General features: G+C 34.1%; 2 protein-coding genes across 3 annotated transcripts in view; one reads left to right on the top strand and one right to left on the bottom strand.

Moving 5' to 3' along the window:
* Nucleotides 1–290: 290 nt before the first annotated feature.
* LOC116178585 (poly(ADP-ribose) glycohydrolase-like) lies at nt 291–4015 on the bottom strand. Its single transcript, XM_031498131.1, has 8 exons — nt 3334–4015; nt 3147–3281; nt 2874–3100; nt 1884–1978; nt 1669–1834; nt 1495–1625; nt 1033–1446; nt 291–984 (listed from the first exon to the last, which is right to left on the bottom strand). Exons 1-8 carry the CDS (start codon nt 3511–3513, stop codon nt 755–757), a joined length of 1578 nt encoding a protein of 525 aa, XP_031353991.1. The 5' UTR covers nt 3514–4015; the 3' UTR covers nt 291–754.
* Nucleotides 4016–5144: 1129 nt separating this feature from the next.
* Nucleotides 5145–11316, top strand: part of LOC116178583 (WD repeat and FYVE domain-containing protein 3) — a 51133-nt gene continuing 44961 nt past the window's right edge. For both annotated transcript variants that reach the window (XM_031498127.1, XM_031498126.1), the window contains exons 1-2: nt 5145–5337; nt 5566–5805. In XM_031498127.1, coding sequence (XP_031353987.1) covers nt 5587–5805 — 219 coding nt within the window. In that variant the 5' untranslated portion in view covers nt 5145–5337; nt 5566–5586. The remainder of the gene's footprint in view (nt 5338–5565; nt 5806–11316) is intronic.

Here is an 11316-nt window from a genome sequence, read left to right as displayed (position 1 = left end):
CCGAACCTTTTGGAGGTGGGCGTGGCGTCAGGAGTTTGAGGAGTATTTATGCCTCAGAAATTGGAGGTCCGATGGTCGGATTTTTATTTATTTGAACAATGGTGGGACTTTAAATTATTTTTAGGTTAGAATATAAAACCGGAGGGTCTGGGGGTATTCTTGATCCCCCCCCCCCCCCCCCCACCGTAAAATAAGATATTGTGTTATGAACCTTTTGGAGGTGGGCGTGGCGTCAGGAGTTTAAAGGTATTTAAGCATCATAAATCGAAGGTCCAATTGTCGATTTTATTTATTTATTATGAACAATGTCTCTTGGAATCGTGTTTAATAATTATTTATATTGTTTAATCAATAATAGCAGCATCTAGCATACAAAGTACCTAATAGTACATATAGTATAAATTGTTCTTAATTTGATTTACAGCATTTAAGGCATATAGGATTCAAGTTTCCGTGTAGCTCACCCTATCCATTGTATGTTGCTCATCCGAAATACGGAGTGGGGGTCTCAGTATTGAATCGTCTGTGAGTGCGGTTGCACGTTTATTTTTGGATCACTGCTTTAAGTCAGCCTACATACCATTGGGTTTATTTGTATTGTTCACAAAAACGCAGTACTTCAACTATTTACATAAAAACATCATAACCAAAACAAATCGAATATTGTAGGCACAGGTATATTCTACACGCTATTAGCTATAATATTGCACTCAGTATAACATAAAAGTAATTAACAAAATATTAATATTGACACTTAGTTTTGAAAGAGATTCATAAATAATATTGAACAATCTTCATCAACCACTTCATCGCTTTTTAAGGTGCTTCTTTGAACATTTTTGGAAATTCTATTTTCCAAATGTTTGTCTGTGAAATTATGAAAATCCTCTTCGGAATATTCGTGTATGTATTGTAGAAAGGTGTATAAACGACTAGGTTTTAACTTTGTGTCCGAAAACCGACATAAATATTTCCATAGCTGACCTAAAAGACGAGGTTTAATCAAAATGACATAGTCTATTGAAATCCTACCAATAGTAATCGCATTTTGGACAATAAAATTGATCATCTCCAATATTTCTTTGGCAAGCTGATCATCGTTAAAGGTGAAATAGACTATGTCTCTGTTACAAACCCCGCATGCCATAATTTGCAAAAGCGATTTCAATTTGGGATCCCCCTTGTAAGCACCGCATCCCCAGTTGCCCGTTGCAACTGGCGGTGGTTGTTTTAGAACTGTATAGAAACCAGCATACGCCTTATTTAATTCTCGCAGCATGTTAGTTGGTTTGTACTGTTCCGAGGGTTTTGTAAATCGAATTGCGTCAATTGCCACAATACTTGTACGTCTACGACCATATGCGTCTAGTGGTGTCGTGTCTTGATAATCACCTGTCCAAGTGTAAGTGTCCCCATATCCACTGTAATCACTGAAACGTTCCACTCCTTTAAATAACTAGATTAAAGCCGTTCAATTTTAATACAATTACCAACCGGTAATAATCAATGCTTCCGTTGAACCCAACTGTTCGGTAAATAGTCGACTTACAATAAGTTCTGGACAGATTATGAATCGAATTTCTTCTTGGACGCAACCGTAAGCTAAAACACCACCACCGACATTCCTAAAATTATTTTTGTGACGAGCTTTTAATGTGGGACCCTTACTTGTTGGCAAAATCCACTTGCAAAAAACCATCCGAATTACTTTCAATGAGACCGTCCGAAGTTATGTGGATTTCTCTCTGGTTCAAAGTGTTATTCAAATTGTGCCATTGAGGCAGCTCTTCATTTGCAAAGTGCCGTCTTTCGAAAGTAATAACGCTGACAGGTTCTAAAAGTACATGTATAAAAGTTGTTTATAAAAAAAATGATATGGACACCTTTATAAGTAACCCTTTCGAAGTAATGACATAACGATTTGATTTTTTCCAAAACGCACTTTTCGCGTTTGGGTCTGTCGTGGGAATTAAATAATCTATAACAAATAAATGCATAATCAGACAATAATTGTTTTCTACAAAAATCTAGTCGGCGATTAATTTTGTTCAAAATCGATTATTTTGCTAAATTTAAGAAAAAGTATTTAATTACAAAGTTAAAAATTTTTAAAGATCAAACATTCATAACAAATAATAAATTTCTTCTTTGAAAAGACAAAATTGCTACTGAAGGGCACCTAATTTTATGCATCCAAAATAACTTTTTAAAATAAATAAACATCTAGCTGTCATATTAATTAGTTTGAATATTGTTGCTTTGGCTTAACAGAAAAGAAATCTCTTACGCTCCTTAAACTATTACTGGCAAAATACCAATTGACAATATCAACTTTTTCGTCCGTTCAATGCATCACACTCAACCCAAACCAACAATATTCAAATTAATTAATGTGACAGCCAGATCTTTATTTGTTTTAAGAAGTTATTTTGGTTGCATAAAATAAGGCGCCCTTCAGAAGAGTCATTTAAAAGTAGACATAGGAAAAAACAATAGTCAGGTTTTTGGGTACCATTACCCTATATTTACTTCTCATTAAATAGCACTGTATATTGAGTATTTTGTTAACAAGAGCAGTACACAATTATTTTCAATGTGGTTTACAAATGTGCACCAGAGAAAATTATAGAAATTATACTTTTAATTGTACTGGATGAATCATAAACCAACACCTCAAAACTGAATTAAGTACCTCTAAAATTTTAAGTGTATCAAGAACGATATACCACTGTTAAATGCGGGAGTCAGACATTAAAAAAGGTTTTTATTTAAAAAAAGTCAGGTTTTTTGGGTACCATTACCCATTAGGTAATTCATTTTTGTATCATCATCTGTACACGTGTAGAGTAGAAAAATCAAATTCAGGTACTCACTTATCAAAATTAATGTCAGGACAAGCTCTGGCACTCCAAAAAGTGCACAGAAAGGCATTTGCTAGCAAAGATGATACTTGCAGCTGGCTGATGCTAAGCGATTTACAAGATCCTATACTTAAAATCGGTATGTCTGTAGGTATCAATTCTGGTAGTCTTAGCGCCAATTTAATTATTTTTGGAAGAAGATCCGTGAAGAAGATTTCCTGTTCACTTTGACCTAAAACCTTGGGGATAAATAAGTAACGATTTTTCCACAGGAAATTTACCTACCTGTAAAAAATGATGAAGCGCTGTAAATTCTTTCACTCTCTTATTGTAACTTTTTATGGCAGCTTGTAGTTCTTGGCTGGAACGTATAGGCTGCGATAAAGAGTCAGTGACGGAAGCCCAATACTTTTGTGCGACCTGAAACAAATTTCTTGTAACATCCTGTATATTTCGAGGTTAAATTACGAACTTCTTCGTTTACTACACAAAAAGGTAGCTGTATAGTTCGAAGCTCTTCAGTCCTTGAACTGCTATTTTGACCGAGTTCCCCTATCGTCTGTAATTCGTGCAAATTGGTGTGATCCGGTAAATTTGCAATATTCGATATCTCAAATTCCCAGGGTCCATGGTTCCGATATAACTTTTCCATAATGTTTACTGTTGTTTCACGCTGCACCTAAAAGTATACTTGCAAGGGTACAGATTTGTATTCGTTTATATAAGGAAGGAAATTGAGAGATGATAAGATAGGTGGGGATCACTACCATTTCTTAATTTAATATTGTGCAACTATTTGCAATTAAGTATAGATACTATATGGGTAGTTCCCCAAATTCTATGAAATACCTCGGTTACTTTTGGTTTATAATAGTACATACTATAATAATTTCCATCAACACTGGATTTTATTATAATTATTTCTCTCCCAGATGGCCCGATTCTTATATTAAAGGTTTTTGTGTACCGAGGGCTAAATGATTAATTGTAATCTACTTTTGCTTTCATTCCCTTAGGCTTAGGATGTCAATATCCTACAAGAAATCATTCCTGGGTGCATCTTCGCATTCCCCCGAACGACCTTTGCCTTGACCAGTTACCTATGCGGCTATGCCTCACGGTGGCAGTGTAGGTAGGTATATGCAGATGAGTTTTTTCTTCTTCCTGATACCCCTGCAAAGTGGGTTATTTACTTCAAGGTTTTTCATTCGACAGGAGCCGTATCAAAGGATACCATTCCTTCTGAACTTTTAATAAGTTTTTAGTTCTTTGAACAGAGGGAACCTGTGGCCTGGCTATCTGTTACTACATAAAGATCCCTTTGTTGGGTTCCAATATCGATGCCGAAGTGATAAATACTGAAATTCGTGCTCGTGCTACAAATTTGCATGTTATAAATTTCAGTACACACTGACTTTTTTTGCCATACGCCAAATATGGTCATGAGCAGGGGATTACGTTTAACCCTATCCATCTTACTTATATACCATTTTACTGTTAATAATAACCAGTAACCACACATTTCATTAATGTCCGTCGATTTGCAAGAATCATCGGGACAGTTTTATTGGAAAAGATTGTTTTAGGGTTAAACTATGTTTAAAAAAAATTGAGAACGCTCTTGTAGTCCCCAGTTTGAACACATCTCCTTTTTTTACTTGTTTATTTAATTAATCAATTACTATGAAACCTACCGCGGTGATCTGGTTTGTCATATTGTTTTGCTATTAAAAGAAATACGGATTTTCAAAAAGATCGGATGAATTTTACTTAGTAACATAGTGTTAATTTTCGAGAGTACTTTTTGACATTTTTCCATAAAAAACAATAACAGTTGAAAATGAGCTTTCCGGACCAACTGTATCTTATAGAAAATTTTATTCTAAAGAAGTTCATTTCTATTCATTTTTTCCCTCAGAGGAATAGTTAACGAGATATTCGAAGTCAAATGTGAAAAACACAACATTTTCCCATTTTTTCTTCGTTTTTTATTAATAAAACTATGTTCCGGGCGTTTCCGGCCAGGGGGACCATGATTTTCGTTTCAGTGAAATGACAACATCCAGTTTAGAGCTAATTAGATTATTAATTAGATAATTAATTGTACTATCAATATCAAAAACAAAAAAAAAATGTTTAGTGATTTTTGGTTCTTCACATTACATCCTAAAGTTGCTGCATCTGAATGCTACCAAAGTTTCGAATGCGACCAATGTATTCGTACGGCGGTGCCATCTGTGGTGGGATAATTGTAGCTTGCGTAAAGAGAAGGGAATAAGAGTGACGTACAGAATAAAGTAAACGATACGAAGTATGAAAACAAAATAATGTCAGAAATGCATCCCAAATGATTTGCCTACGTAAAGCCATAGAAAACGCAAAATAATAATGGGCTCCTTTGACAGAGCGCAAAAATTGTAAAAGATGGGCGTATTTTGTGTATAATGAAAGTGTATAAAGGTTAATTACTCTTTAGGTAAAGTAATCTATACCTTCTTAGAATTTTATTTTAGTGGCCTTAACATTTTAACACAAAATCAATGATCATGCCTGCGTCTCAGTGGCGTAACAATTAATTTTAATTATTATTTGTATTATTCATGGCTGGCAAGGCAGATAAAAAGGTTCTTTACTTCAAATTACGTCATTTGTTTATAAACAAACCGGAAAAAGTAATCGCACTAATTAACTCTCTTGATCACAGGTGCTGTGAAGCCCTAAAAAAATGAATATCATGAGGAAGTTGCGAGGTGCAGGTGCCAATGTCGGTATCTCTTCGACCTCCAATTCGGATATTGCCGAAGGGCCTCCCGGATCACCCCATACTCAGCTCGGATTAATGCATCTGAAAAAGCTATTCTCCGAATACACACATCCACCTCATCCGTTAACAGATGCGGAAAAGGAAGATAAACTTTATAATATGCTGCCCTTGTTTTGTAAGGTAAGAGCATGCTCTTATGGCCCACCGACTGTGTGTTAGAATTAGGTCACAATTTAGAAAGATGCCTCGTGGCTAACCCAAAAAACCCACTTTTCAAAATCTTCATAGAACAAGTTGATGTAGGTCTTTTCTGTGTGATATGGCACACAGCATGCTAGATTTCATAAGTTTTCTAAAGATTGAATTACGATGTTCCCCATTTTTTGTATATTAACCACATGCATATTTTGCAAATTGATCACATATCTTTAAACGCCCTGTATATAAACTGTGTATCGTGATGGATTCTACATAAAAAGTGCTCTAAGAAAGATTTTGCCAAAATGAATTATCTTTAATAATACAAAATAGAGTATTGGGTTATGGAAGACACGCCAATGGCGTTTCCATAATAAAGTGTCCGATTTGGACGGACCACCCTGTACATAGTGTAATAAGAAAACAAAGTTTCTTTTTTAATTTTGGGGCACGATAAAAGATGGACTTACTTTGGTACATCATTTTTACTTCTAGATTACTCTGATCTTACCAAGTTTGATGTCTGAGGATTTTTGTTGCTTGGATTGGGGTAGAAATTTTGGTAAAATTTTAGAAGATCGAAAATGACTGTACGTAAAAAATATGAGTATGAGTACAGAACATTTTTTCACAAATACTGAATATTTTGGATTGACCCCTAGGTAATTATGATTGTCATCCTCTTGAAATATACTGACGTAGTGTATTTCCCAATGAATATCTCTGTGCTATCTATTTATATTTAAGAGAAGGTCGCCACATTAAATTGAATTCATCACCAAAAGCTGTACCGTTCTAAAATTAGAAAGGACTAAATTTCATATAAGCAAAGGAACCCTAATTAAATAAATTATTTCCTGTCGACAGATCATAAACTGTAAAGTATTAGTGTCATATTTAGTAGCACATTTTATCTTGTGGTTAATCTGTAATAAATATGTTTTGTCAATTCAGCATTAACGCAAATTTCATAGAAAAAGCGATTGTGTACTAATGGATTACAGTGACATGAGCTTATCAGAATCATGATGAATCAGTGGAGGTAATCACCAGAGATTAAAAAAATGAATATCTGCACATATAATGGAATTCCGGATGTCCTCCCATTATATTCACATGTTCGCTAAATAAGTAATTTTGGTAACCCAATCTCATTTTATGATGTACGCAAATTGCATATGAAAGTACATAGGTATTATTATCAATAAGCTTAACAGACGATGAAATTTGTTAGTCTACTTTTCAGCGCATTTTTGAAAAAAAAATACGCTATTCGTTATGGCTGGCTGTCTGACTGAGATCTCCGCAATTACAATAGGTAGAGACTTCAAATTTTCACTAAAACCTTTTTGCTATGCGCCTCGGGTTGTAAACTTGGTGCTCAGGCAATAATACTGGATTTCTCTACCTTGGTATATAATGTACTATTAATGTATAAAATGCAATATCGCAAATAATATTTAATATAAATATAATAAGTGATACATCAAAATTTAGGAAATATATAGGGTGGCCCGTATGAAAAAATGAAGTTTAGGGGCGCAGAAGAAAAACCAAACAGCCTGTATAAAAACTGTGTACCGCGATGGATTCTACATAAAAATGTGCTCTAAGAAAAATTTTATCGCATTCACTTACCTTGAATAAAAAGAAAGGGGGCATTAAAGAAGTCGGCTAAATTTAAGAAACTCCCCCTAGCGGCCAAACGGTTAGAGATAGCTGAATTCTGTTTGCGCCAGTGATTTTCTCTCTGGTATTTCTCGGAAATTCCTACAGACCATTTAAGAACGTCATAAATGTTATAATAGGTCAAATTTTATATTTTACAAGCTCTTATATTTTTATAAAACCTTTTAAAGGTAAAGTCTCAAAAATCGTCTAGAAGGCTTTAAGAAATTCTATGAGACTTTAAAAGGTCAGCTCTTAAAGGCTAAAAACCTAGTAAACATTTTAAAGTATTAAGACCGAGACTAAACATGAGTGTTCTGAACTCTAAGGTTCAATACAATCTCCAAAGCTTCAAAGGCTTAACGTTAGAACCTTTCACAAAATTAAATTTAAACGTAAAGACAAAAATGTTATATACTTGTAAAGCCTATTAAATAAAGCCTTTTTAAAGGTTCAGCGCCTTACCTACATACTAAAAAAGTTTGGAAAATGATCTGAAAGGCTTTAGGACACTCTTGAAGCCCTGCAAAATCTATGAGAATATTGGTGAGTGTTTTGAAAGCTCTTAAGGCCTTGCGAAATTATTAAAAGGCTCAGCTCTAAAACGCTGTTAAACAATAAAATACTGGAAAGTGCTTGAAAGGTTTTATTTTAAAAGCTTTCAAAAACAAAAGCTCTTAAAGAAGTCCTCCAAAAGTCTCCGCAAGACTGTTTGAGATTCTGAAAGGCTCTTAATGACTGTTAGATACCTATAAATGCTGTTAAGAACTTTAAAGGATTTATAAACGCTTTTAAAGCACGTTCCTTAAATACAATTAAGATGTATTAAGAATTTTGAAAGGCTCATAAGAGTTTTCAAAGATTCTTAAGCCAATTCAAGAACTCATCCTCCAGAACATTCGTCTATAATAAGCTTTTGTAAATCTTTGGATACTCGTGGAGAGCTTTTTAAAGATCTTTAGAGGACTCTTATACCCTCGGGGGTTTCTGGAACACCCTCAAATGTATTTAAGGACCTTAAAGTTTGTAAAGGGTGTAAGTGTAACAGGTGGTCGCTTTGGGCTTTCAAAATTTTTTGTTAAATTTATACGTTTGCTGGTATAGGAAATTTTATACGTGTACCGCTTCATAAGGAAAGAGAACAGAACTTAGGTATATTTGAAAAAATAATGCGCGTTAAGATAAGAAACTAATGTTCAAGTAGATAAAAGAGTCGAAATGAGCAGCATTCTTACTGAAATATTCGAAGAGAATCTATGTCGGTCGATCGCGTATTGATTTTTTAGCCGAACCTGCGGTGCAAACTTGCATATTGTGAACGCGGAGATTAATAGATCGCGTAAAACTTCATTACTAATTAAAAGTTCGAACCGAAATCTTAAGTTTATTGACGTGGGTGCTTTCTAAATTTGTTACGCGTTGACATTATAAGTAAATTAATAATACGTGGTTGGTTTGTGCAGAAAGAGAGCTTCGTTGCGTGACAGAGGAGATCGACTGGCAGGTTTGTTTTTAACTGTAACTGTATCGGGAAGCGTTAACATATTAATACGTAGCGACATTTCTTCGTTGGTCTCTTAAATTATTGTTCTTACTTCCCAACAAATTGTTTCCGCGAAAGCGTTGGAGTCTAAGGTGCAAAAAATTGCGTTTCAATTTTTTTAAGGGGCTAGTTACGTAAAAAAACCAGTTTTTAAATCAAATTTGTGCATCTAATTTGTTTATATGAAGTGCGAACAAAATTATGAACTAAACGGCTACCGGTAAAAAGGTTAAAGACAGTCGAGCTTTTGTTTGCTGTTAAAACCCTAAGTTGCAATGGCGTTTGGGGATTTTGTATAAAAACGATTTTTTCTAGAAGTCATTTTTATACTCTCGAAGAGGTCGATTCGCGGGTTTATACCGTGAAAAATTTGTGTATTTTTTATAAATGATAAACTGAATTTCTATTATTTTTCTCATTAATTCAGTACAGCCAGTCTTTTGTGTGGGTTTTAAATTGTTTATTTGGCATTTGGGAGGTGTGTAAATTTGTTTTGAATAGGAATTTGTACCAGGTGTTTGGTTAATTACAAATAATTAAAAAAATCCTGCTATTAGGTTGGAACCGTGATTAGTGATTACGATATAGATAGTACAATTTTCACTTTTCTGCACCATATGTGGGTAGGTAAAGTATTGTTTTCATCACAGAAAAAAGTCTGTTGTAGTCGTTGTCATTGTTGTCCGGATTGTTAGCACAATAAGTCAACATTTAAAAGTTTTACATTTATTTATTACTGAGTTAACCGTCGATTTAATTATTTCATTACAAAAGATTATTACTATTATAGTAACATTTTTACCAGTGCTGCAGGAACTAAATTCTATTTTAGAAGCGCAGGGAGGTAATTATACCCTGCATGTGTAACTAGTCCGTTACAAGGCCTCTTCTCCTCTCGCGCGGACAGTAGACCGGGCTGCAGTTTTGACCATAAATCAATACCCGAATCCATAAAAGTTTAACAAGTAGTAGGGTAATATCACGTCCACCTATACAGGGTGTTTTTTTGGGAGCTTTAGTTAAACGTTTCTGGGAAAGTAAAATACGTAGGTTTTTGAAAATTTGTACTTAGGAGTTACTCTGAAGGCCGAATCTATGTAAAATATTTTCAAAATGTACGCACTTCCGGAAACACCGGAAGTAGATAGTCATTCCGTTATTTTAAATGGCAACCCCTATTTTTTATTGCATTTTTGGATTCTACGTGAAATTTCAGTTCTTTCGGTATCCATATGTCGATATCTGCCATTTTTGGTTTTTAAGTTATTTTCACTTTAAGAAAAAAATGGCGGATGCAGCTGGTACCTTGATAATTGATTACTTGAAAAAGGTTATAGTCATGGCAACCCTTTTTTATCAGTGCATAGAGAATGAATAGGATTTCTTTGAGTGTACTTAAAAAAAAGTTAAGTTGCGTACAACCGCACCTATGGAGATCCAAATTTAAGAAACTTCAAAGTCTATAAACTCAGTTTTTTTAAATGGAATGACCATGTTCTTAATATTGCATGAGATAGAGAATCGAAATTGGCATATTTTGACTATACATGTTCCTATAGCTATCTTTAACAGTTTCTGATTTATTCCCATTTCATTGAATTGATCTCGGAATTGATGCCATTTTTTTTCGCATTTTCTTTTTAGTAGTTGGCCATGATTTTATAACAATCGAATTTTAAACAAATCAAGGAATGGATTCTTTAATACCATTGATTCTAGTTCTAGTCTAAATAATTCATTAATAAATAACTCATTTATTAAGGATATAGGACGGAAAATTTTTGAAAAATCTAAACAGAGTCGTTCAACTGAATTTCTTAAACAACGTATAAGTCTGGAAATTAAGAGAGGTAATGCGATATCTGTTCTAGCAACAATTCCATACCAAAAATGTTTCAACGAAGTTTTTTATATTTTGCATTGAATTTATTTTGTTAATCTTGCATTTGCAATTCAATTCATTTTCTTAAATATTCTCTTGTAGAGCTTTGTATCACTTGTGCTTCAACGGTTTGTAGTGCATTAGGGGTACAAAATTTCCAAAATCCATACAATTTCGTTCCAGTTTTCGAATGAATGTACGGAAAGCACGTGCCGCGATTCTGCCCATTTCACCATAAATAACAATTAAATTCCAAAATAGGTGAAACCACTGCGAGTCATTTTCCGATTTTTGAAAAACTTATGTTAACCTATAACAGTGGGTGATGGATTAGTGTCACTAGATTTGTTTAAAATAATTGCCCGACTACTAAAAAAGAAAATCGATTCTTTATATCATG

The sequence above is a fragment of the Photinus pyralis genome, unplaced genomic scaffold (genome assembly GCF_008802855.1).
Source record: "Photinus pyralis isolate 1611_PpyrPB1 unplaced genomic scaffold, Ppyr1.3 Ppyr1.4_LG8, whole genome shotgun sequence".
Lineage (NCBI taxonomy): Eukaryota > Metazoa > Arthropoda > Insecta > Coleoptera > Lampyridae > Photinus > Photinus pyralis.
Note: the sequence above shows the minus strand (reverse complement) of the source record. Positions and strands in the feature narration are given on the sequence as shown.